The 27814-nt window shown below is 35.5% G+C and overlaps 1 protein-coding gene and 1 pseudogene across 4 annotated transcripts in view; one reads left to right on the forward strand and one right to left on the reverse strand.

The window, feature by feature from the left end:
• The window catches only part of Asb3 (ankyrin repeat and SOCS box containing 3), a 167198-nt gene extending 142293 nt beyond the window's left edge, over positions 1 to 24905 (forward strand). For all 4 annotated transcript variants that reach the window (XM_058573151.1, XM_058573157.1, XM_058573154.1 and 1 more), the window contains one exon: positions 18629 to 24905. In XM_058573151.1, coding sequence (XP_058429134.1) covers positions 18629 to 18819 — 191 coding nt within the window. In that variant the 3' untranslated portion in view covers positions 18820 to 24905. The remainder of the gene's footprint in view (positions 1 to 18628) is intronic.
• On the reverse strand, positions 5685 to 17048 carry LOC124077650 (Y-box-binding protein 1-like; annotated as a pseudogene).
• Positions 24906 to 27814: the final 2909 nt, after the last annotated feature.

The raw sequence follows: 27814 nt of genomic DNA on the forward strand, positions 1-27814 counted from the left end.
AAAAAAAAAAAAAGAAATCCCAATCTATAGTGACTCTCCAGTCCAGGCTTTTTAACCCTGTCCTGGGATGGCTTTTTAACCTTATTGCAAATTACTTGTGTTCTTTCTCCTACTTGGCCTCTCAGGGTATTTTGCAGTATCTCCTCTCATGGAGATAGTAGGAACCATTACAATGCTGGAGTTTTAATAAGTCTGGGAAGAAAAGGTCTGCCCAGTTGCTTGCCTGGGTTTCAAATGGATTATGATTCTCTTCCTTTCTCTAGTTCAGGGTTGTCTCGGTATATCCTTTTTCTTTTTGGCTTTTCAGTACACTCAATTTCTTTATGTTGGTCTTCTAGACTTTCTCCTTTCCCTGGATTTGAGCTATAGGATCTCAGAAAGCAGAACATGGGCAAGATTTTAACTAGTAGGAGTGAGTCCTGAAGAACAGCTCCTTGTTTACCTTTCTTCATATGATACTCTTGTTTTTACCCCATTTTCTCCAGTACTTATCATAATATTAAATAACAGCTGCCTTTTCAATATATTTTTAGAACATTTTATGGGAAGATGCATCTTGCACCTCTGCTGCTGTTGGTATGCCCCTAGGTAATGCTCAGCTCCTTAGCCCTGTTAAGTATGCCAGCAGTATCTGTCCCCATGGAAAAGTTTTCTCCATCTTTTTAAGAAGCCCTTTCCAAGTCCTGAAGGTGCCTTGTTTTTGGTCAAGATTCTCCTTTCCTTATCTTTTCTACCCCAAGGAAGCACTAACTTGCTGTGGTCATTTATAAACAAAAAGGGCAAACCATTCTTTGTTGCTTATTTTTAACTATTCAGTTATCTTCAAAAAATTTCTTGCTTAGGAAAGGTAATGTATACCAGGTAAAATTTACTGAGTGGTTATAGTTTTAGTGACAATCTTTTTACCATGTGCCTTACACATACCTCTTTGAAACATCACTCTGATCCCATACCAGTAGACTTCTTAGTCAAAAAATTCCAGCTGGGCCAGGTGGCACATACCTGTAGTCCCAGATACTCAAAGAGACTTAGGTAGGAGATCACCTGAACCCAGGGTTTTTAGGCAATATAATAGTTTGGGCAATATAACAAGACCCTGTCCAAAACAAAACATGTTTAAATTTACCAATTCCTGGTCATCTGCTCAAGATCACATTTAAGTAATTAAATTCTTTTGGATAAAAGCACTTGATTTTAGTTCATTCTGAACTTGTTTTTTGATGGGATGGTGGGCAGGTACTGAGGATCGGACTCAGGGTCTTGCATATGCTAGTCAAGTGCTCTCATGCTGAGCTATGTTCCAGCCGTTTTTAGTTTTATTTTGACACAGGGTCTGAGTTGCCCAGGCTGGCCTTGAACTTGGGATTCTCTTTTGAATAGCTAGGATTATGGGTGTGTGCCACTGTGGCCGTCTAATTCATCCTGAACTTTTTATTTTATTTTTATTTTTTGTAGTACTGGGGATTTAACCCAGAGGCACTCTTCCACTGAACTGCATCCACATCCCTTTTTATTTTTATTCTGAGACAGAGTCTCATGTGGTTGCTGAGGCTGGCCTCAAATTTAAGATCTGTCTGCCTCAGTCTCCCAACCAGTTGGAATTAACAGGTGTGTGCCACTGCACCTTGGCTATTCTGAATTTTTAATAACCAGATATATTTAGTTCTACCCAGAGTGTTAAATGGATCTGAATACTATAAAGGATCCTAAAAGATCCCCAGCAAACTCTTGTAATCTTTTTATGCCAGTGTTCTTTTGCTTTGTTCTAAACAGGATTTACAAAGTTTATACACATAATACAATCACAAAACAGTAAAATAAATGTTAAAAATGGAAGTTAATGAAAAAGTTGGGAATGGATCTTTTTTAAAAGGTTGGTTTGTGAGGAAGAAGTATTCTTTTGTGAAACCCAAGGAACATTGTCAGGACTCTTTCCTAAATATAAGGCTGAATAAGTATCTACAGTTTGAATCAAAGGGTAGTTTTGAAACAGCAGTGTTCCCAGTTTTGAGCAATGCTCTTTTTTTATGTACTCTTCAAAATAAACCATTTTTGGTTAGGATGCCAATGTAACTACATTGGTAACTTATTTTATGAGATTGGTTGTTATATAAACAAAATTTAAGTTTAGAATAGTTGATCTGTAGTGCTTTAATTGTCTACTCAAGGTATTTCCAATTTAAGGTAGTAAATATTCTGGCTTTTAAAGACTATTTAAATTTTTAGAATATCTGTTTTTCTTTTTTCTTTAGTAAGAGCATGTATCTTGCCACTTAATAAGATATCAAGTTACTTTTTAAAAAGATGGAGTTGGAATATAATCTTACTTTTATGCCAGTGAGATTTTTTTTTTCCTTTTAAACCAGGGATTAAACCCAGGGCTTCCAGAATGCTAGGTAAATGCTCTACCACTGAGCTACCTGCCCATCCCTGCCAGTGAAACATTTTAACTTCTCTGTTAACTTTGACTGTGATAGTAAAGATCAGGTGCAGGTTCTTCTTGGATGTCAGACAGAGTACAGTAGTTAAAGGTTGGAGCTCTGTAATTAAATAGACATGCCTCCAACATTTTCTAGCTATAGGGAATTACTTGTATCTCTGAGCTTTGGTATCCAGTTATAAGAAGAATAATAATAGTACCTATCTCATATCATTTTTGCAACAGATAGTGTAATTGTAACAGAGACAGACCTTGGTTAACTAAATTGCATTTCATTTTTCTCTTCCTTGGAACAAAGGAAGACTTTACTTATTTATTTTTTTGCCTTGATTATCATGTGATTTGGGTAAGTGGTAAAAGCACAAAGTACTCTGTTTTCACTTACTTTGTGGAGGAAATCTGAAAGCCATATTTTGACATGACATTGACACAAGATGGATATAACTGGGAACCCTTAATTTGTCACTTTAGGAAAATCACCTCACCTGCAGGAAATTTTGCAAATTTGGCAAGAAATAAACCTTTACTGTATTAAGACACTAGTTATCACTAGTTATCACAGTGTAACCTAGCCTATACCCTAGCTAACCCATTACCAGATCCTATCCCAGGTCAGGGACCAAGGAAAGGTCCATAAAAGCTACAAATATTGGAGTAGTATACTTTGTAATGATTATTCATATGAATGCTCAACTAAAGCCCATCTGCTACTTATTTTTTATTTATTTTTATTTTTTTTTTGAGATGGGAGGCTCCCACTATGTTGACCAGGCTGTATTTGACTCCTGGGCTCAAGTAATCCTCCCACCTCAGTCTTTGAAGTAACTGGGACTACAGGTAAATACCACCACTCCTGATTTTTCTCCTTATTTTAAATATGAACTTCAAAGCACTAACTTAAAATTTCTAAATAAAATGTTCAATAAACTAAATGATATGTAAATATGGTGGGGAGTGGGGCAATAAGGGGACTTTTAAAAAAGTTATGTCTAGCCATGGAAGCTATGCTTAATATTTAAACATGCTTAAATATCTAGTGAGCATTAAAGCTTATTGTTCTCAGTGGTTCTTAATTTTAGGAGCTTTTCCTCTGGATGCTTTTCATCTGGGTGAGGCATTATTACCAAGAATCCAATCAGTAATTGCTTGTAATCTTCAAAAATCGGATGCATGATCATCTATTTGTCAAGTCTAGTCTCTCAGACATTAGCCATATTATGAACCTTTACAACCTTTAACAGATTCATGGCTTGGTTTTAAGTTAACTGTGAATTTATCATTTAAAAAAACCCAACTAAATCTGGCTCTTAAATATAATTATAAGGGTAGACTGCAGGACTGAGATTACTAGATTTGAGAGCCAGATGTAGGAGTATTTTTTTCCTAATTTTTTAAATGAAAAATTTGTAGTTGATTAAAATTTTAACAGGATTCCATCTGCACACTTAGTATTTTAGCTTCATACAGCCTCTAATTTAAGTTTTTTATTTTTATTTTTGTGGGGAAATCCTTATTCAAGTAGGCTCTAATGAGTTGTATTGCATTTGCTGGGATGTTTTGCTCTTAAAACAGTTTTGTGGGGCTGGGGTATAGTTCAGTGGTAGAGCACTTGCCTAGCATGTGTGAGGCTCTGCAAATAAAACGAACAAAGCAAAATTTAAAACTACTTTGAAATTACCAGTAGTCTGTTGGTAAGCTAGAATAGTAGAAATTTTTGTCTCAAAACAATTAAAATGGAGTTTGTTTTGTTTAAAATACAAATCTCAGGTCACCAATGTTATTGGAAAGCCTATTTCACTCTTCCCTCAAATCTACTGCATTAGTTATGTGTGCAGGAAGATCCCTGAAAATGCTACATCCCAATTAAAACAAAAGAATACTATTTTCTGAATCTCAAATATCCCTTTTAAGTATAGTAAAGAGCAAAGAAGAGATTTCTTCTACTACAGAAGAACTATAATAGAGTTTATGTTACCCCTGATATCAAATGAATAGATGTATCCTTAAATTTATTCTACTTTCAAGACAATTTTTAAGTTTTATTTATAAAGTAGTTCACTTAGAAATATTTTTGTTGAAATTAATACATCTATTAAAAAGATATTCCAAACAGGGAAGCAGTTTATTGAGTCCTCACTGCTTCTGGATGGGATCCACGTAGAATTCTACCAACCTTTTCATTCAGGTCTTCCAAAATGATGAACTTTATATGTGAACTATATAACGTAAAATTTAAAGAATCATAAAAATATGATTATTAATCTGGGCTCTGTGAAGCAAAAATTGTAAGTGGGCAGATGGAACTTTGTTAAAACATTAGCTATAAGTTTCTCATTTAAAAAATAACTAAACAAAACTCAAAAACAAAATCCTGAAGACTGACTCTTAAATCTAGTAGTAAGGAAAGACTATAGGACATTAACTAGGTTCTTGTCTGAAGTAAGTATTGTAAAAGCTTAGTTTCTTCCAGGAGACTGAATAAGATTGAAAGGAAGATGTTCTTGTTACAGATGCATGGGCAATGCTCCTTGAGAGTAAGAGAGAAAAGTGACTAGTGGGGTGGACCCTATATTATGTCTGTGGAGGGGGGCAGTGTTAGGGGCATAGATACCCTCTCTAGCCCCACAGTAAAAAATATTCATGTAATTTTAAAAAAATTATCTAAATCCAGGCATGGTGTTGCATGCCTATAATCCCAGCTGAGATAGAAGGATCACGAATTGGAGTTCAACCTGAGCAATATAGTAAGACCCTATCTCAAAATAAAAAAAATAAAAAGGGCTGGGAATGTAGCTCTAGTGGTAGAGCAGCCTGAGTTCAATCCCTAGTACCACAAAAACAAAAACAAAACAAAGCAAGATACCCCCAAACCAAACCAAAATAACAAAAAATGCAAATAATAGAATTATTTAAGACTTTTTTTATTAGGAGTTTGAAGTTTGATTTTAAAAAATCAAGTAGTAAACTTTTTAATTAAAATGAAAGTCTTAAAAATCTCAATTTCAACAGATAGAAACAATTTTAAAATCTTTTAAGTTATATTGAGAAAAATAGGCTTTCAAAACTAACAAACAAAACACATATTTATCATTACCAGAAAGAGATATTTTTAGGTAAAAATAATGAAAAACCCCATGCTGCATAGATAATTTATAGTTGTAGTTATCTAGCTGATGAATGCAAAGCAAGCATTTAATCTTCAATGCCGATCTCTTGTTTATTTCTTATTGCTGGAATTTCATACTCATTTCTTCTTATTGGATGGCACACAGTGGTGAAGGTGGTAAGCTGACATTTGCTCAGCCCCACCCTACTCAGCTTTAGGAATGGATGAATTTTCAGCTGGTGAGTTGGCTGCTTTTGTCTCTTTGTTATCTTGGGGTGTTTGTCAGGTAATTGAAGTTGGAGAAGTACTGAGGTGGCTGTTTAACTTAAGTCTTATCTCCTTGATTTTTCTTATCCGTTATGTTGCTGTCCTCTCTAGGCTGTCTTTGGTGAGGAGGCACCAATAGAATAGTGGTCTGTAACTCCATACATCTTCTGTCTCACTCTTCTACCTTGTTCCGCTGCTCTTTGGTTTTCAGCACCCTCCATTACTTTTCCCTGCATGAAAGGGTTAGAATACTGTGATGGGTGACCATAGTGTCTGTCCACATAGTGAGGTGTGAAACATCTGAGGTAGGGTCAGCATTGTTGGGCCTCCCCTTTGAGGACCTCTCTGATTCCTCATTCTTCCCTCCATTCCCATTTTTTTCTGGTAATTCTGCTAGTAATTATGTGGAGGACCTGTACAACATAGCACAGATAGCATCTTCCATAGTTTTGGTCTGTTGCATATTTGCTGACTTGAACTGGAACTCCACCAAGACATGTAACATTTTCTGCCTTCATACACTTTCCTCCTTCAGAAACATCAAAATCTATAGTTTACAACTCCTATACAATGAAGGTATTTCCTAGGTATTCTTTATGGCAGTTTAGTGTAAAAATACACCTTTTTTTGTTATCATTCCTGTTGAAATCATGTATATCTGTTTCTTACATTGAACCATTTTATTGTTCCCAAAACCTTTGTTGGGTTACTTGCCTCTGCCAGCAGGAGCCATTGATGTGTACCCCAGCCCTGCAACTCCTTATGCCACTGTCCATGGTGCTGATCTTGGTGTCTGCCCTGCTGAAGGCAGGAGCTGAGATTTGGCCTCTGGTTGTGGTGATGGTGAGTGGGACTGACTACAGAAGCTAGAATGTGATTGGTAACTAGACCAGCAGCAGTGGGTGGGGCTGTTTAGCCCCCTCCTCTGGGGTTCACCCTCTACTCCAACACTGCTAATTGAACTCCACATGTAACGTGACTTCCCCAAATTTAACTATTAATAACATGCTGTTGACCAGAAGCCTTACCAATAACAGTAGATTAGTATATATTTTGTATGTTGTACATATTATATACTGTGAAAAATATTTATGGATAGTGAGAGAATATTTATGGATAGTGAGAGATTACTTTTGTAAGGAAGTATGTAATTTATAGGAGGAAGGAACTGCTCACAGGGAGAGATTAGCATCACATGGCGTTTTTAGGAATACTTGCAACATGTGAGCTCACTTCAATAGCAAGAACAGGTGGACATGAAATTACTAGTTCATGTACTACTATGAAGTTTTTACAGTTATGATTTAATAGTTCATCTTTAAGTTTGCTTTTTTTAAAATTGAGAATGGTGCTATGTATGGTTTGTTTGTGAACCCCAGGTTCAGTAAATTTTGGCTTTATATAATAAATTTTGTATATATTTTATGGTATATTTTATGTATATTTGTGTATATTTTAAATAATAAGAGACATTTTAGGCATTTGTATCTTAACTTTTTCTTGATTTTTAAAAATATTTTTAGGTTAAGTCTGCATTGTTTTTCAAATTGTTGCAAATCTAAATAAATAAATAAATTTAAGTGGACTTGTGCAGTTTAAACCTGAATTGTTAAAGGATTAACTTTTTATAAAAGGCATAGAACCATGGCTATGAGGAGGTTGTTGGTGCCAGGTGTAGAAGATTGTTAAGGGGTTAAGGTCCTTGATTTGAAAATGAGATATACCTGTTGTTTTCTTGATGATCAGTCCTTCTTGGCAGGCCTGAGTTGCAGAGTTTAGAACCTTAGAATAAGGTTATTCTAAGTTAAAATAACTATCTATAAGTTAAAGAACTGGCCCATTCATAAGAGCTCTTGTTTTGCTTAGGTTTCTTGTTGGTTTTCAAGATGATGAAAGGAAGCTATAGAGATATGTGCTGCAAGAGGCTTCTTCTGTAACATTCCAGAAAGGGAAGGGGAGCTGAATCTCCTGGTTATAAGGAGGCATGAAAAAGGCTGTTGTAGAGATAGCACCAGAACCTGCTGCTGAGTCCCTCTTGCCTTTTCTACTTGCCATGACTCTTTTGGGGGTTTCCATTTGACAGTTCCTCGTCAGGATTAGGCCATAGGCACTAGATGAAGCCTCCACTGAGCACATCATTTGCTCCTGGCTCGTAGCATGTTCTGGAGATTGTGAACATTTGGGATCCACCATTTGTTATGTAAAGAAGAAGACGATGTGAAATGTCAGCCTTTACCTCCTCTTCTCCAAGTTATGGAGATCTGCACTAAGGTGTATGTGATTCTGGGGAGAAGGCTTTTTAACATTTTGGGGAGACAAATAAGTGGATGCAGATAGATAAAGAGACAATAACCTTAATTCTCATCTTTTTTTAAGGCATTCTTTCTATACTACATATATTCCTATGACTTGTTTCTTAGTGGCACATTAAGAGGCCACAAAATTGTAATAAAGGGAAGGTTAGGAGGTTAGAATATGTTGAAAGTAAAACATTGATATAGGAAAAGACTGTCTTCTGTGATGATATTCTTCATTTTCTCTTGTGGTGTAGAGAAAAGTAACTCCTTAGTTCAGTAATACTGCTCAATTGTTGCAGTGGTAGAAGATGTCCTTCCATCTTGGAGAAACACTATTTACAGTGCGTAGATTACCATTTACTGTCAGTACTGTTTTGTTAATAACTTCCAAAGCCATTCCTATTCTGTCCTTTCCATGGCTTTTGTTTCTGGCAGCTATCATTTCTGACATGCTTAATTTCAGTACTCTTCTAAATGCCTGGCTTCTAGTATTATTCTCACAATCACCATTAAATAAATCAGAAGTTTGACTATACCAGGTCTCTTTTTAAAAATCTATGATAGCAATCTAATTTCTCTCAGAATAAAAGCCAAACTCTAACAAAGCATATAAGGCCTTTCATAATCTGGCCCCTGCAATGCCTTCCTGTCCTATCCCACTCTGAGTGTTATATATTAAATACTTGTTTTCCCAAGTATACCTCACAGATTTGCTAATATATTCTTCATGACTTTAAGGTCCTCTGATTGGCATGCTTATCTTAAATCTACTGACTCTTATTTCTTAAAGTTCGGCTTTAAATCATGTCCTCTTCCACATGTTTCCTGATATTCCTCTAGCCATTTCTTTCCTCATCAGTATATTGGCAGAGTTAAGGCACTTTTCAGGTTTCCTACATTTGTTGATTTTTTAAAAAAAAATATTTTATTAGTTATTGATAGACCTTTATTTATTTATATGTGATGCTAATACTTGAACCCAGTGCCTCACATATGCTAGGCAAAAGCTCTACCACTGAGCCACAACCCCAATCCCATTGGTTGATTTTTGAGAGCATACCCCTTAAAAACAGAAGAGCATTTTTCACGGTCTCCACATCTGATCATAAAAACACTTTTTTGGCCTAAATCTATGAGTGGGATGTTTCCTGTTACATAAAGGGAAGACAAGAGGACTGCCCAAGATATTCTAACTCAGTCCAAAAGCTTTTGAGGACTAAGTGGTAGAAGTTCACCTTCTACTTAATTGCTTCCAATGGTAGTTCATTTTTTAAAGAAACAATTCTCTCATAATCAGTGAAAACCTAAGAATTATTATGGAAGACTCCTAAGAACTGTTCATCTCATTTAAGTTCTCATAATCTCCCTTATTTGTGAGTTTGTAAATTATAGAAAATAATATTAAGAGAATAATAAGGAATTTGTTTTGATATGATTAGGTAGAGTGGCCTAAATTGAAGATGGAAAGGTGGCTTAGGCAGAAGCTTCTGATAGCTTGTTCATTTGAGAACTTCTAGCCATTCAGTCTGTAATTTTACTTCCAAATGTGGGGCACAGGCAGAAATGTTCAATGAATAGAGTCTATTTTGAAACATTTCTATAGGTAGATACTTAAAAATCTAGCTGTTTAAATTCATTAATTCCTTAATTTGTTTTAATAACCTGTCAGCTGTGTATCAGTAAAATATTAAGTAAAAAATTATGTGAATTAGGGGCTGGGGTTGTGGCTCAGTGGTAGAGCACTTGCCTAGCATGTGTGAGGCACTGGGTTCGATTCTTAGCACCACATATAAATAAATAAAAAATAAAGATCTGCCAACAACTAATAAAAATATTAAAAAATATTTTTAAAAATTATGTGAATTAAAAAAAATAAAGAGAATGTAGATGTTTAGTGCAATGACTAAAAGGGAAGGATATAGGGTCATGGGAGGATGTAGTATCTCAGAGAAAGAGAGCCTGGAAAATCTTGTATGTTTACTCAAAAGTAGAGGTAAAGTTTTGCTAAGAAGATTAAAGTGAGAGCTGAATAGGAGACCTGATGATTTGGAATTGTTGCAGAAAAAGACTTGCCTGATGGAGGTTGGAAGTGATAACAATTCATGTGGTTATGTAATCTTTCTTTTCCAGTATGGTTTATTCTTCTCTATATTGAGGGGCAGTAGGAAAATGTTTAGATCAATCCTGGGGATTGTCAGAGCAGGTACAGAGGAATTAGTACCTGCCAGAGCAGGAATTAATAAAATAGTTGAAGTGATGGGCCCAAGGAATCTAGTCGAGATAGGAAAAAAACTGAGAATTGAAGGAACCTCATAGACTATCTGGGGGGAAAGTCAGAGCACCTAAGGTCTCAATAGGAGGTAGGAAAGGAGAACAAACTTTGGAAGGTTAGGAAGTAGTGCATGTTGGAATATAGAAAAACCTGTATCTGAAGTGTTGTAAAACAACTTTGAGAACTCTACAATTATTTTCTAGACCTTGTGGCAGATGTGACAAGTGAGTGGAAAATGAGAAAATTCTATTTTAGAAATTGGTCAAGGAAGTAATTTTCTTAGGAGGATTAGACTTCTATGAGGACAGGAAGGGAGGGAGAGTGTTCTATATAGTATTAATGGTAGAATGGGGAGTCTAGAGGACTTTATGGAAAGGTTTTGGAGAGAGTTCTTATGTTCTTTGTAATATTGAGCTTGATTATTCTCCTATTGTCCCAGATTTCTGTGTTGTAGTTTCCTAAACAAGTTAGGGAAGTGAAGAATAGATTTTTAATTTGGGGGAGATTCTGAGACCAAGATTCATTCTTTCATTTGATAAATACAGGAAAATGCTAAAGCTAGATAATTTTAATTATTCCTCAAATATTCCAGGCTCCAGAGAGACATCTTAAAGATGGAGGGAAGGAAGATGTAATTGCTAGTCATTGATTTCTTTTTATTTTATCTAATAGGTCATAGTTATAAGATTGAATGTCTGCCCCGCCCCCATTAACACACATGACCCAGAACTTGAACATATGTATTTACATGAGTTAGCTTGATGCTTCCTAAAAGTAGGGTGTATGTGGTTGACCATGCAACTGTATGTGTCGTGCTTTTGTGAATTATAGTTAACATATGATTGGTGGTCCTATGATTGTCTAGTTTTAACTTAACCAGTTTCCTCAAATTGATTAAGTGTCTTTAGAAGATTTCTGCAGAGAAGTGGTATTTTATGTGGATAATACTAAAAGTGCAAGCACAAGTGAACAATGAAATAATTGTAGAGCTGCTTCCTCCTGCTCTTTATGAGCCATGTTAAATGGTAAAAATGTCAACCCACCTAGGTCACTAGGGACAAGGGTGATGGTGATGGAGCAGATGGGAGGATATAGATCAAAGGGTATAAAGTTGCAATAATGTGGGATGAATAAGTCTAGAGATTTACCATATGACATGAGCACTACAGTTAATAATATTGTGTTGTATATTGTACATTTGCCAGAAGAATAGATTTTACGTACTTTTAGCACACACAAAGGGTACATATGAGATGATGGATATATTAATTTGCTCAACTCTAGTTATTACTTCATTATGATTATCTATATTAAGATAAGTGTAACAAAATTTTCTGCACCTTAAATATGTACATTAAAAATAAAACAGTGAAAAAAGAGCTAAAATAAAGAGACTACCATATAATTGGAGCAGACAAGAACTTCAAAATTATCAAGAAAAGTATTTAAAATATGATCTCACCTTTACTAATGTTTCCAGTAAGCCCTGCCCTTAAGGTGTCAGTTGGGCTGGGGTTGTGGCTCAGCGGTAAAGCGCTAGCCTAGCACTTGTGAGGCCCTGGGTTCGATCCTCAGCACCACATAAAAATAAATAAGTGAAATAAATATTTTAAAAAAGAGAAAAAAAAAAAGGTGTCAGTTGCCTGAAGATGTTAGCTAATAAAAAACTCATAGTCATCAAGATGCTAATTTAAGCATCCAGAACATGAAGTCAAACCCTGTGATTTTTTTCATCAATGTTTAAGTCAGTATTTACAAAGTTTACTAAACATAATGATAAACTCTTAGAACTCTTTGAGCTTTCTTATTCAGTAGTAAAAAACAAAAACTCACATATCTTTGGGGACACACATTTTTCTTGTCACAGTAAAGCTAGCGGTAATAATACAGGGACAAAGTAAAATGCATTCCTTGTTGGCATATATTGTTTAAAGCATCATAGATAGTATTGTTAAAGAGTTAAGCAGGGGCGGGGTGGAAGAGGGGATCCTGCAGGTAGAAAGTTTGGTATACTGAGATGGAAGATGATTTATGATATTTATAACACACTTCAGTTTAGATATTTGTTAAGGTTCTGTTTCAATATGAGGATAGACAGTTACATTTTTGAGGGCCGCTTAAGGAAAGATACACCAGAGAAGATGTGTTTGCAACAGTCATGACTTTCTGGAGGATGATTTTTGGAAAAGTTAGGTAAGAATGACCACTGATAGAGTAGCTGGCTTTTGTATAAGAATAAGGTAATGGAGATAACATTAAATGAGGTTAATACTGAAAAAGGGCTGAAACCAGAATTGCGTGAAGTAATACTGTCATGGGTGATTTAAAAAACATGACCTTTAAAATATGTGAGTCCTCAGTACTTCATAGTGAGATGAAAGTGACCATTGTTATTGTTTACTCCGCCCAAAGTTTGTTCATTATAATGGAACATGATATAGGAAAGAGTCCTTGGACATAAAGATGAACTAATTACCTGCTTTGCTTTTATGAAAATACAGTTCTTCCACTTTTCTTGCCCGTTTTTATCTTGGTGATAAGTAGCTGTCAGTACTATGCAACCTAACACGTATTTTGTAAAAATTCTGTTGATTTAAGGAAGAAATGACATTTTAACTGAGTGAGAAAAATAACTGCTTTCTAAAAGGAATTTTTGCTATGTGGAGATGATTTTGAAAATAGGTACTAGGAAGTATTTCTTTTGTTACATGATTTTCTTGCTAAAAATAAGATACACCACCTAGAAAAAACTCACGTTGTCACACTTAGAAACAGTCCCCCTGGACTTTGAATGCATTTACTAAAATTTTTAAATGTAAAGCTTTTTAATTAGCTTATAAATTGATTGATATCAGGAATAATAGATTTATAAGATGAATTTTGGTTAAAAGCTTTTTCATGAGGTAAATGGGATAGAATGAAGTCCTTATTTCAGTTAGGACACAATGTACTTCATCCATTTGAGTTTATCTGCTTTTTATAAGATATTTTTTCAGCTGTGTCAGGCTTTACAGCCCAAGGATCTGGACCCAGAATTGCTAAATTTTGAAATTGCTAAATCACTAAGAACTAAGTTAAAACTTGGTCATTTTTGCTTTTGTTAAAATGTTAATATCTAAAGAGTTTTTATGCCTAAGAAATGAAGTTATTTAAAACATACATTTTTGTATTTTAACTTATTCTTTTAATTCTATGTTTATTTCAATGTGCAAATAAAGTTACTCTAATAGTATAATGTAACTTTTGTATAAATAAATATTCACACATTGGGTTCTCAAATACTTTTTTCCCAACTATTTTTTTGGGGGGGTGCACCAGGAATTGAACCCAGGGGCACTTAACCACAGAGTCACAACCCCAGCCATTTTTTAATTTTTTATTTTGAGACACGGTCTCACTGAGTTGCTTAGCACCTCACTTTTACTGAGGCTGGCTTTGAACTCTCGATACTCCTTCTTTAGCTTCTTGATCTGAGGTTACAGGTGTGTGCCACTGCGCCTGGCTCCTTTATTTATTTTTGATTGGTCCTTTCTACATATGCATAAAGGTAAAATTCCCTTTGGTAACCTTATGTATGAATATAACATGATTTTATAAAATTCATTCTATAATCTCCTTTTCCTTCCTTCCTCCCTCTTTCTTATTTTTCTTCTTCTACTCCACTAATCTTCCCTATATTTTTATGATATCTGATCTCCTCTCCAACCACCATCTTTCCCTGATTTTTCTAGCTTCCACATATGAAAAAAACATTCAACCCTTGATTTGCTCTCAAACACCTTTTACTGATTGGTGTGCAGTCAACACATTTGGAGATCATTAGACTTGATCATGCCTAGAATTTATATGGTATTTTGTAATTAATAAAATGCTACAGGGTGTTCTGGGATACATTTGTAATTCTAGCTACTAAGGAGGCTGAGGATTGTGCGTTTAAGACCAGCCTGAGCAATTTAGCAAGACCTTGTCTCAAAAAAATAATAAAAAAGGGATGGGGGGGAACTGAAGGTCAGAATGTTTAAATGACTTTCCCAGGGTCACACAACTAGTTAATAGTGGGTCCTCAACTCCAGCACAGGTTTTATTGTTGGATAGTGCCATTTCCATTTATTGCCACTATACTAGTTACTCTTTACATTGACTGCCTGTGCTGATCTATTATTTGTTTTTCAGAATTCTTAGGTAGTCACTTTTTTATATTTCCTCTAGAGGTTTTAGTTGTTATCAGTGGTGGGGAAGGGGAGAGATACTATGAATAAAGAAAATAGAGAACAAAGGAGTGGAAACCAACTTCAAACACAATATATTAATAATGAAAATATACATGTTAACAGAAGACCCAGAAGTCAAATGAATCCCTTTGATGTGGAAAGCAATACAAAAGAGCCAAAGAAATAACAGTCCAGGTAGATTTTGACAATTGTGTGAGGGCAGTCTAGTGATGAATGATTGTGGAGAATATAGTGGATGTATTTGATGTAGTTCTGTGCTATAGTAACTGTTGGCATTAATAAGTACAGTTAATTAAGGGTTGTGGAGTTTGTTTTAATTGTTTTGTCCAGTTTTGATTTTATTTTTTTTTATGATGCTGAGGATTGAACCCAGATTCTTACACATGCTGAAAGCAAGTGCTGTATCACTGAACTCCAGCTCCAGCTTCTTCTGCTTTTGCTTTTAATAAAATTTCATATAACATGTAGCTCATTTTGATTATTGCCAATGCATATAACAAAACGAACATAATTGAAATATTCTGTATAGAAATAAAAAGTTAAAGGTTGTTTGCCTGCTAGATCTATAGATAAACTGGGTTTAACATACTAAATAGAAAATGATTGGGTCAGAAAAAATAGAGTTAAAAGTGTAGCCTAGTTTTCAGACATCATTTTCTAAGATATGATCAGTACCACAATCTAAGAACTATAGAAATTTATGTAACAGATTAAAATATATTTTTAACAGATTTCCTTGAATGTATGTTTCAAGGAAATTTCCTACAGCTTCCACAGTTTATATGGTAAACTCAAGGCATGGCTTCATCTTCTTTTAGCCTCGTGGCAACATGTCTAGAAATGCATCACTGAAACTTTTGTAGGAACTTTGTGTGCTTTGTAATTTGCATAAATGGTTATAAAATTCCCTTGTTGTTCACTGTCACATTAAGCCCAAATGGCAGTTAATGGCATAGTTTTGCCTGTGTTGATAATAAACAGATGAAAGTCTCTCTCAGTTCAACTGAATACAGTTCTTACCTGTATTTTTTTTCATTAGGCCAGTGATCTGTTGTGCTGTCAGCATGGTGCATTTAAAATCTGAAGTAACTATACTTTCTTTTTTTTTTTTTTTTTGTAATTTTGGTGATTTAGAAGATGTAGAGAATAATTCTGGGCTTTTAGACTTGGAATTAGAACATTTGGATCTAGTTAACAATAGCTGTCTTGTTGATATATGGTATTATGTGGGCAAATTACTTAAGCTTCCACTAACAGATGTATACTGGTCCAATTTGGTTTGCTCACAAATGGCTAAGCTTCCACACACCTTAGAATAACCATACGATTTATTAAGTTGTGACGATGGTGCTCCAGTGGTGTAGTCTGATAACCTGGAAAGGCTTGGTGGCACTGCAGGAGGCCTTGGGGCAGACAGAAAAACTGACTGACAGTGTAGTCTGTCAAACCAGAGAAACTGGGGTAGCATTAAGGATCCCCTATCCCTGAGTGAGCAGCTCCCATCCTTTATCTTCCTTCTGTGTGTGCAAGAAATGTCCACATTAATAACAATGTACAGAATGAAGATCCTAATTGAATCTAAGCTGATGTTCTCTTAACCATCCTCACTTTAACCCACAAAGTAGATTAGCCACTGTTGGCATTTCCTCTCTCAAGTCCATCTGACTGTGCCCATGGCATGCTCAGTATTTGCAGTTGGTAGGCTATAACCCTAGAATGCCAACATACTTTTGTCCCTACCAACTGACTTGTGTGCTTACCAAGAATTAGTGTTTTGCTTATTTCTGAAATTTTTATTACATTTGTTCATATTATTTTATTCAAGTAATTTTATTACAAATTGAATAAACCATTGAATTATGAGTATGAAAAGAGAATTATTATTTCTATTAGGGCAAAGTGAAATGTGGTTACTATTATTATCATCATCATCATTATTATGTATTTGTGTTTTGAGATGGGGTCTTGCTGTGTTACCCAGGCTGGCCTTGAACTCTTCAGTTAAAGCAATTCTTTTGCCTCAGCCTCCTGAGTAGCTGATGGTATAGGTGCTGACCACAGTACTTGGCTTAAACATAATCAGTGAACAGAAATGGATGTTGAATTAGATGTGGGTGAGACAACTAAAAGACATGAAAAAATATTGTAAAAATATAGAAGGAGTGTGTATTCACCTTGTCTCATACATATCTTTAAATCAATGCTGTAACTTAAAGAAGTAAAGCTGCAGGCTGCAGATGAGCATCATGGATGTGGTTTATGTATACATTTTCAAATTAGAGTGTTTAAAGTATATATGGTTTGTTTCCTCCTTTAAGATGACTTTCCTTTAACAATTATTGTTCCTGATCTTACTGAGTAAAAGTATGCTTGATAGTTGAACACAGTCAGCCTTCTTGTACCTCTGGGAAACGGGTGTCTGCAGTTTGGGCATGCCCTCTTGACATGGCTCTGCTTATTCCTCTAGTGCTCCCTTATTTGTTTTCTCATATTTCAAGTGAAAACTGTTAGTCAATTTTCCATTAATTAGCTTTTGTCTACTGTGGCTTTAGCAAACACCCACTCATACATAGAGGCTTTGGAGTCAGATGGATCTGAGTTTAAAATCTGGCTTTGCCTCTTATTAGCTCTGTGACCTTTGGAAAGTGTAGTGAGTTGGATATGAGGTGTCCCCAAAACTGCCATGTTAATGCAGGGATGGTCAAAGCTGAAAAGACTATGAGAAATGTAACCTAATCATTGATTAATTTGAGGGATTAATAATTTGAATGAACTAATAACTGGGTAGTAACTGTGGGCAGGTGGGGTGTGGCTGGAAGAGGTGGGTAACTAGTGGCCAGCTTTTGGGATTTAAATTTTATCCCTGGTATCTTCTCCTCTCTTTTTGCTTTCTGACCACCATAAGATAAGCAGCTTTCCTCTACTGTTGCTCTTCTGCCATTATGTTGTCCTTCATTCTGAGCCCAGAGCAGTGGAGTTGGCCAACCATGGACTGAAACTCTGAAACCATAAGCCAAAATAAACTTTTTCTCCTCTGAGTTGTTCTTGTTGGGTATTTTGGTCACAGTGATGAAAAGCTAACACAGAGAGTTACTTTTAAATTTCTTCTTAAACTTAGTTTTTTAAAAAATCTTTAATATGGTAATATATAACTCAGGATCTGGGGTGTAGCTTAGTGATAATGTGTTTTCAGCACACATGAGGTCCAGTGTTCAATCCCTAGCACCAAAAGAGTACATAAATAAATCAAAATACACACATATATACACCCTTCATAGGCCTCATAAATATAAAAAGAGTATATGTGAAGTGTATGGCATGTGACATACAAGGCACTCAATGAATGTTTCACTTTTCTCTGTGCCACTATTGTCACATTTTATGTCATATACAAAAAGAAGAAATTTTGCAAGCCACACATCTAGTGAATAGATCTAGAGACCATTTACAATGAAGCAGATTAAGAGGGAAGTGGCATTGTTGCTTTGAACTTCTATCTTTTCTAAAGTTAGTTCATCCATTTCTTAAGTGTCAACTAATATTGTCAGATATTTAGAATTTGAAAATTTAGATTTTAATGTCTTGGGATGCCAACTTTGAATGTGTGATCAACAACTGGAGAGAGAGGAGCCAGATGAAGGCTGTAGTGGAAAGAAATGAATAAGGCTTATGTGATCATCCTGGCCCCAGCAGTTGTCTTTCATAGTCTGCCCAAAGGGCAGAGGGGGAAGGCATTTGTCTTAATATACAGATACATCTTTTTGTTCAAAAAATTTTTTTTTCAGCCAGGCATGATGTAAACCCAGTAATCCCAGTGACTCTGGAGGCTGAGGCAAGAAGGATTGCAAGGTCAAAGCTAGCCTGGGCAATGTAGTGAAACCCTGTATCAAAAAGGGCTGGGGATGTATCCTGGTGGCAGAATGCTTGCCTAGCATATTGAATGAATGAATGAATGAATGAATAAATAGAAATTTGTTGTTGTTGTTGTTCATCTTACTTTGTCTGTCTCTCCAGCTGCTGTTCCATCCCTAACACATCTTTGTCGTTTGAAAATTCGGTCCAGCCTAAAGCCAGAGCACCTCCTCTCTGACAGTTTTATCCAGCAGCTGCCACTTCCCAGAAGCCTGCATAGCTATTTGCTCTATGAAGAGGTTCTGAGGATGAATGAGATTCCAGAACTGGAGTCACTCATGATGGAGAAGTGAGTGAAGCAACTTAACACAGCTCATTGAAAACCATCAAGACAAAAGAGCTGTGGAATGCAAAAGTGTTCATGATTTTATTTCACAAAAGATGATGTTTGTTTGTGTGGTTGGGTAGGTTTTGGGGACAGTAGTAAATAAATGTGAATGTTTACAAGTGGGCTCAGTAAAAACATATTATAAACATCACTGATGCTACTTTATTGCAGTTCATCACCAGTGCACACTTTGTGTTGTAAAACCTAACAATTTTCTGCTTTATTCTGCTAATGAACTGTGATGCTGCTTCTAGTGCTAGACATGGCATATTTCTACCTATGATTCATGTTTACCTGGTTCTAGGAGCTAAGAATGGAATGTATAACACTTCACTTGAAGTGTATACAACTGTGGTTTTGAATCTGTTATTATTGTTGTTATTATTTTAGTTGGGGCTGAATATCTTATGTTTATTAAAGTTTTTCTATCTTGTCACATTGCATTGTCATCTCTTAAGCCTGTCACATTTATGAAGAATTGATATTCATTGCCTTTTCACATATAAACTCAGGGAGAAAACTTGTTTCAAAGGAAATCAATCATATTGCTATTCTCCCCTCAAGACATGCTCAGTTTTTTTTAAAAAAAAATTAGGTTAGATTAGGGGTAAATGAGCATATTACTGTATTTAGAATATTAATGAGACTGAGAGGGGCATTTATGTAGTACCATCTTTAAAGAAAGGTGTGTATTCTTGAGTAACTTAATATCAAATATAATATTTACATTGCATTCAGCCCCATAATCAAAGGGCAGCTTTGTTCCTATGAAACAGTAATATTCGGTTCTATTAATATTATAGTGTTTTTTCCTTCTTATCTAGACAGATTATTAAACACCCATGAAATAAAGACCTCAGAATCCTAGGTTAATGAGGTGTCATCACCTCATGGGCTTTTATAGTTGCTTATTTGAAATCTAGAGTCAAGAAGAAATAAATGTAGGACCAAGTGCACTGTCAGAAGAGGCTGTGGAGACTAGCCTTGGGAGTGGTCTGCGAGCATTGCTGTCATGATAGACAACTAGAGAGGGATCTAAAGGAGACAAATCTTCCATCCTGTTGGGATCCAGTGATTAAAAGAGATGGTAGTATATCAGCAGGGTCCTCCTCTGATAGACCTTTGCTCTTTGATAAAAACAGGGATGAAGGTGGGCTGACTCAGGGCAGCATTACCAAGATCACAAGGGATGACTGAGCTTGTACCTTAGACTTAGAGCTACCAGTGGTGTGGAGGTAGAGTTTGTAGGTATAAAGGCGGAAATAAGGTTAGATATGGAAAACCAAGTGGAGGTTCTGATAATTTAATTTAGAAAACCAAAATTTTATATAATGTGGTACTTTTAAAATGTCATAACCTTTATTTTGCAAACCCTAAGTCTCTGATTTTTAACATAACACCAAATTTTTGTTATGGCCAAATGTATATAGATGTTTAAATTTGCAGGTGAATCTTTTTGTGTTGTTGTTGTAATTGGACACAATACCTTTATTCCATTCATTTATTTTTATGTGGTGCTGAGGATCGAACCTAGGGCCCGCAAGCGCTCTAATGCTGAGCCACAATCCCAGCCCTGCACTTTTTATGTGTTTGTGTTCAATTACACAATAAAAACAATTAGGGAAAGCAATGAGGGTGGGTCCCAGGTGGAATTCTGTCCCTGCTGGGCTGCTGCTGTGCCATGGAACTCAGTGCAGACTACCTTCAGGAGAATTGCAGTAGGACCTGGAGTCAGCACGAGGAGGTGGAGGACATGGCTCTGAGTGGTCGCATCACAATCCCTGGTGGTATCTGCTAAGTTCAAGGGGACGCCACTGCTTCAAAGACATCAGCTGGTGAATGGATTTCTAGCAGAGGAACTCCTGCATATTTATGCCTATGAGCAGAACAGTGGTCTATTAGCAGTGGAAATGAGGGACCGAGTCCTATGCAGCCATTAAATGATGAATCAGGACAAAATAAAAATAATCCACAAGTTATCCTCATGTTCACTTTTGAAGATCTGAAAATCAGTATAGATGGCCCCTGGCCATTTTTCGGCTTTACAGTAGTGCAAAAGTGATACCATACTTTGAATTTTTTCAGGCTGGTTGTATGTAATATATTCTTTTTTTTTTTTTTTTTTTTTTAAAGAGAGAGTGGGGGAGAGAGAGAGAGAGAATTTTTTAATATTTATTTTTTAGTTCTCGGCTGACACAACATCTTTGTTTGTACGTGGTGCTGAGGATCGAACCCGGGCCGCACGCATGCCAGGCGAGCGCGCTACCGCTTGAGCCACATCCCCAGCCCCGTAATATATTCTCTTAGGATTCTGGAAAGGCTGGGCAGTGGCAGTCAGTGAGCCACAGCTCCCAGCCAGCCATGTGATCACAAAGGTAAACAAACAAATGATATTCTACAATGCACTTTGTTGCTAAGCTAGGATGTTCAGTAGGTTAGGTATAGTAAATGCATTTTCAGCTTAAATTGTATTTTCAACATACAGTGGTACTTTTGAAACATTTAAAAGCCCTTGGTATTTAAAACTGGTAAGTGATTTTACCTTATTGTATACAATGTATCTTTCTTTAGACAAATTTGTTATAATAAAATACTTGCAATTTTTATGAGAACTATAATCTAAAAGCATATAAAGGTAGGTGATTTGCAGTTATAGCTTCTGATTGCAGTGCTACATCCATTTAGTGCTAGTTCCCCTTAAGCAGTGCCCCACATGCCCAATAATGTTTGATGTTGCAGTTTAAGGTCACAGTGAACCATGTGAAAAACCCTGATACAATAGTTTTCTAATAGTGGCATGTACTACCAGAGCAGGGTATAAACTAGAGCTTTTAATAGAAATGGCCAAGATTTTGCCCCACCTTGGTCCCATATTTTCCTTTAAGTATATTGTCTGCTGATCTTTTCTATCAAATATCTTTGTGTGACCATTTCATGTAATAACAGTAATGTAGACATTTTTTTCTTACCTCCTTTTCCAAATAACAAGTATCTTGATGTGCCGCTTTCTGGTGACCCTACTTCCCAGAGGTTACCTACACCCTTCTTGTAGGTCATCTTCCCATGGCTACCTGTAACAATCCCTTGACTTGCAGCCTGTGTCATATTTATCATATGACCAGTTAACATCTCTTACTTAAGATCTACTCTAACTATATCTGATATGGTGATATTTTATGAGTCTTTGAGTGTTGAATGAGGTACAATTTAGAGACATGAGTACTTTTGATTGGTTACTCCCTGATATTCTTATATTTTTGTTGGTCTTCAAAACATACCATGATTTATAACTGTAATAAGAATGTTTATAGATAACTACATATCTTTTCTAGAATTTGATGGTTATGTCAGGTGGACTTGGTGGTTCAATCAGGGTGGCCTCTAGAAAGAAGTTCAGAATATTCATTTAAAAGTTTGCCTTTGATTTTATACTTCTCTATATCCTCAAAGGTATATTGCTTTTTAGTTATTTTCCTTGATAAGTCATAGAAATGTTTGTTTAAGAGGAAAATCTAGCATAATTATTGCTGGCAGGGGCCTAGTGCTACTGGGGAAAGATTTTATGGTGAGGAATGTTGAAGGGCTACTGAAAATGTGGCCATTTTAAGATTTATGACCAATTTTTAAAAATTTAACAATTTAGGGAAACAGCTTGTAGAATTACACACTAAGTTCTTCCAGTTTCATGAATTCATCCTCTCTATAGAACAAATGGAAGCTCAATTCTCTGGCTTCATCCAGATACGCAATTTAAAGAGATCTCTATGCCAACGGGATCCCTACAGCTTTTCCTGTCAACTACAAATATCACACTGGCACCCTGTGTACCATATATTCTCCTACACTCAGCATTTTCCTCCTCCTTTCTCTCTTATCCCTGTCAGACATAACTGAGGTGTCAGGACTAATGTGAAAATGGGGCCCAAACCAAGAGATTACATTATTCACAGCCCTATAATACCTGGGATAATTATTTGAAAGTGAGAGTGGGTGCACCTGCTTACTCTTAAGAGCTAGTGTTGGATCTCTGATGTCACATGTATGGATTCCCTCTGTGAGAAGGCCATGTTTATGACTTCAGGTAAATATGGCCCATATTTGGTGGCTTCTACACTGTCATGATAGTTTTAGAAGTGTATTTGGTTCTCTTTTACCTTTTTTTATTCTTAAAATTTTAAAATTTTTACTTTTTTGTGTTACTAGGGAATTGAACTCCAGGGCACTTTACCACTGAGCTACATTCCCAACACTTTTTATTTTATTTTATTTTGAGACAGAGTTTTGCTAAGTTACTGAGGGTATCACTGAGTTTCTGAGACTGGCATTGAACTTGTGATCCTTCTGCCTCAGCCTCCTGAGTTGCTGCGATTACAGGTGTGCACCACTGCACCTGGCTCACTTTTTAATTTTTTAACAAAACATTTAAGGAAAATGTATTATTTCTAAGTTCATCTGTTCAAGTTTCTTGTTTTTCTTTCTCTTTTATTGTTTTTCTCTTTGAGGTAGAATTTTTATGTGTATTTATTGTTACTATTATGACAAATGGTCATTGAAACAGTACCTTGCAGTAAGAAAACCATTTTTCCCCCAGTAAAATCCTGTAGTTTTAATGAGATAGAACTGATTATGCTTAGTGTTTCTGTGACAAGCTGGTTGAAAATGTATAGCCTCTATTTGCAATAACATCAATAATTTATACCGAGAGCATGCCAGTCTGAGTTATATTTTTATGGAGAAATACTTTGAAATATCTTGGGCAAAGATTGTATATATCTCCTAGAGTTGGTTTAGTGGATAAAATGTATCTAAATTTTAAATAAAGGATATCTTAATAACCTGTGTTGTTATATTAATAAATCTTTAAAATTTTCTCCTATAGGAATAGCAATAATAGCACATTTTAAGTGTTTCATTTAAAAAGAAATGCATGATACTCAAGAAAAATAAAACCCAGAAAAAACAGAAAGGGAAGAAAGAAGATGGAGCTGTAGTCCTGTCATCCAGGCCCATTATTGGTTAACCTTTGAATTGGAGTATTTTCTCTCTCTCAGGTTTTTATTTTATATTTTTAATCTGGATACAAATTTGAGGACGTTTTTTAAAAAATGTACATGTAGTTCAAATCAAACTATCTTTCACAATTTCATGCCCAGCTCGATTCTTTTCTTTACAATATTAATGAAACATACAGCCAAGGTAAGCCCAGGAGTTATCACAGATTCTGAATTGATGAGAATGAGAAATGAGACATCACCCAGTTGATTCTCTACCTAAGATATCTACACAAAGCAAACAACCCCTCCTCCTTCGAAGGAAAGAAGAGGTGGAGGCGAGATCTTTGTTAACCTGCTCAAGCATCTGGTCTCAGCCCAGGGTAGTCATACAATTGCATGTCCTTTGCATTACTCTAGTATGTATGTATGTATGTATATGCTTTTAATGAAGAAATTTAGAATACAATTGTTGTAGTAAAGATTCAGACCTCTTGGCTCCTTTTTCATGCATAGCACTAATAGATGAAGCAGAACAGGTGGTAATTGCCATTGGCGCACTGAGACTTGTGAATGGCATTTGTTTATGTCTCTTTTACCATCAAATGGTTAGCCTAACCTTCTCTTCACTGCTTTCCTATGTGGATGATAAAAGTCTATCATGAGTCATTATAAGGTGCTAATTTACACTCTCTAACATGATGAAATAGGTGAAGAAGAAAAGTCCATCTGGTGACTAAATATGACTATGCTTTGAACTGAACAATTAAAAAGAAGGCATAATATTTCTGAGGTTATTATGGATTATTGGATCAAATAATATGTGCTGAAGTTACCAATCCCGAGCCTGAATATTATTGTTTTTGGGGTATGTGTGTGGTGCTGGGATTTAGGCGAGTGTTCTACTACCACCGAGCTATATCCCCCGCCCCTAAATATTTTCTTAATTAGATAACACTAGTTAATAATGTGCAGTCTAAATTTTGGTTTTGACACTTAAAATTGTTATTTACTTTTAATTATATTAAACAATAAAATGTTCAAACCCTTATGGTCTTCATCTTGCTTGTAATTATTTGGTTTATTAAACCCAATTTTAAATGTCATGCTGTGGTATTTATGTGTATTGATGTAAGTGCATACTTATTCTTTTTTTTATCTTTAGTGGGAAATATCAAGCATATTTAAAGATAGAAAATTATATATTGAACATCCTTTCCTCACCAGTTTTTTTCCTCCCATGGCATTTTAAATACTAATACATATACCACTTGTAAATGTATTAGTATGTGTCTGTAGAAGTCGAGGACTCTCCTTTTAAAAACAGAATGCAATCATCACGCCTTTCTAAAAAAATGATAGTTTATTAATCCCATCAAATATCCAGTCAGTATTTACTTATTTTAATTATCCTCTAGTTTTTTTAATTTTAATTTTAATTTATTTATTTTTTTGGTATTGGGGATTGAGCTCAGTAGAATCCATTTGACCTAATTATATAAGCATGGAAGATATTTAATTCTGACCTTAGTACCTCTCCTTCCCCTTCCCTTTACACCCCCTCTACTCCCTTCCTTTCTGCCATTTACCAATACTTACTTTTTAATTTAATTTCTTGTGGATGTACATAATGGTGATAATCAGTCTGGTGTATTTATACATGTATATAGGAAATTCATATCAGAATCACAGTTTTGCAAGGAATCTTGTCTGTCTTTTGACTAAAATACATATCACACACATGAAAAGTACTTCAATTCAGAACTACATTTTTTTAGTGATCTTAAATCTGTATTTTATTTCATATACACTGAAAATCTTTTCAGTGACACTAAAATTACTCATTCGTCTTATTTAAGATTCACACAATGGTTTCAGAATAACAATTTCTATAGTATTAATAATACGATTATTATTCTCTCCCTCCATGCCAATTCTTTTTGTCATTTAAGCATATCTCACTAAGGATGTCGAATTAAATTGCTGTGTTATAAAGTAATTTGGATGCAAGGGATCACATGTTTCATTTTCATTGTTAGGGATTTTTAATTTCAATTTTTGTGAGAAATATTTACATGATTTCAAAGTCAAATTACAGAAAAATAAACATATTCAAAGAAATATAACATATTTCATCTTCTCCATCTTATTTTCTTCCTCTCACAAAGGAAGCCTGTTTCTAGATTATTTTAAAATTTATGGGGCCAGGGTTGTGGCTCAGGGGTAGGGCGCTTGCCTAGCATGCATTAGGCACTGGGTTTGATCCTCAGCTCCACATGAAAATGAAATAAAGATACTGCGTCCATCTATAACTAAAAAATAAATTTTAAAAAATTTTATTTTAAATTTAAGCATATATTTTGAAATCCCTATTTGATAAACAGAATGGTGGATAGCATTTTATTCATAGTTCTTTTATTTTCAGTTAAATCTATCTTGGTGATAATTTCATAGTAGTTTACAGGGATATCTCTCATTTCTCTATCATGGTATTCCACTGTGCAAATATGCCAGTTTAAGTGGATTGTTCCTAATCTTTTTCTATTGCAAATGGTGTTGCAATGAGTAACTTTGCACTTTTTGTATTTTTGCAAGTTTAGCTTTGGGAGATTATTAGAACTGTGATTCCTAGATCAAAAGGTAAGTGCATGCAAGTTTGCCAGATGTTGCCAGATTCCCTTCCACAGGCAAACAGTGTGTATGTTAGTAATGTATGAGAGGCGTGAGAGTGCCAGTGTAGAAAGTTGTCAAACTTGGATATTTGCCAGTCTCATAATTGAGAATTGCATGTAAACATAGGGTTGTGTGTATATGTGATGTTAGGAATTGTTAGGCAAGAGCTCTGAGCTACACCCAGACATCAATTTAGTTTTTTTTTTTTTTTTTTTTTAGTTTTTTAAAGAGAGAGAGAGAGAGAGAGAGAGAGAGAGAGAATTTCAATATTTATTTCTCAGTTTTCGGTGGATACAACATCTTTGTTTGTATGTGGTGCTGAGGATCGAACCTGGGCCACATGCACGCCAGGCAAGCGCGCTACCGCTTGAGCCACATCCCCAGCCCTCAATTTAGTTTTTGATTTGCCTTTCTCTTATTATGTACAAGACATAGTATTTTTTAATACTGATGGCAGAAATTGATTCAATTTCAATTATTTCCATGTGGCTGTCCAGTATTCCAACAACATTTACTAGAATATCTATCTTTTCCCTATTGATTGAAACATTGCCATTACATTTCTATATGTTCTTTTCCATTTGCCTGTCATTAATTCTGCACCTGTACAAAACTGCTTTAATTATCAAAGATTAATGAAGTGTTTTGATGCCTGGCAGGGATAACTCTTCCTTATTGCTCTCTTAGGATTTTCCTGGTTATATTTACTTGTTTTACTTCTGCCTGGTAAACTTTAAGTAATTCTTATAGCTCCAGTAAATTACTTTATGATATTTTTCTGCCATTAGTATGTGCTAAAAATTTAGCACATACTAGTATGTGCTAAAAATTTATTAACTAATTCAAAGAGAAGTACCTAACATCTGTGTGATGTGTCTTCCTATGCAAGAACATGGTTTGATTTTCCTGTTGTTCACACCTACTTTTGTGTCTTACTGATGTGCTTCTAAACAACAGAATGTATTAGAAGCCTGGTGCAGTGCCTGTGGTCCCAATTCCTAGGAGGCTGAGAAGGGGATTTCTTGAGCTTGGTAGTTCAGGGCCAGCCTGGGTTATATAGCAAGACCTCATATCTTAAAAAGGAGAAATACAAAATAAAAAGTACTGCAAAAATTCTAGAATGTGTTAGAATTAATGATTTAAGAGGCCAGGTCATAAAAAGCAATACAGCTTCTGCTCTGTTCTCTGTCTCTGTTTCCTCACCTTTGGAACTTAGTTTGGAAGAAGTCTAGGCTACTTAGAAGCCACAGATAGGTTTTCTGGCCAGTAGCCCCACTGATAGTGTTAACCACCAGA

This window comes from Marmota monax, unplaced genomic scaffold, assembly GCF_021218885.2.
Source record: "Marmota monax isolate L192 unplaced genomic scaffold, Marmota_monax_Labrador192_F-V1.1 WCK01_AAM20220418_F8-fsc00015, whole genome shotgun sequence".
Lineage (NCBI taxonomy): Eukaryota > Metazoa > Chordata > Mammalia > Rodentia > Sciuridae > Marmota > Marmota monax.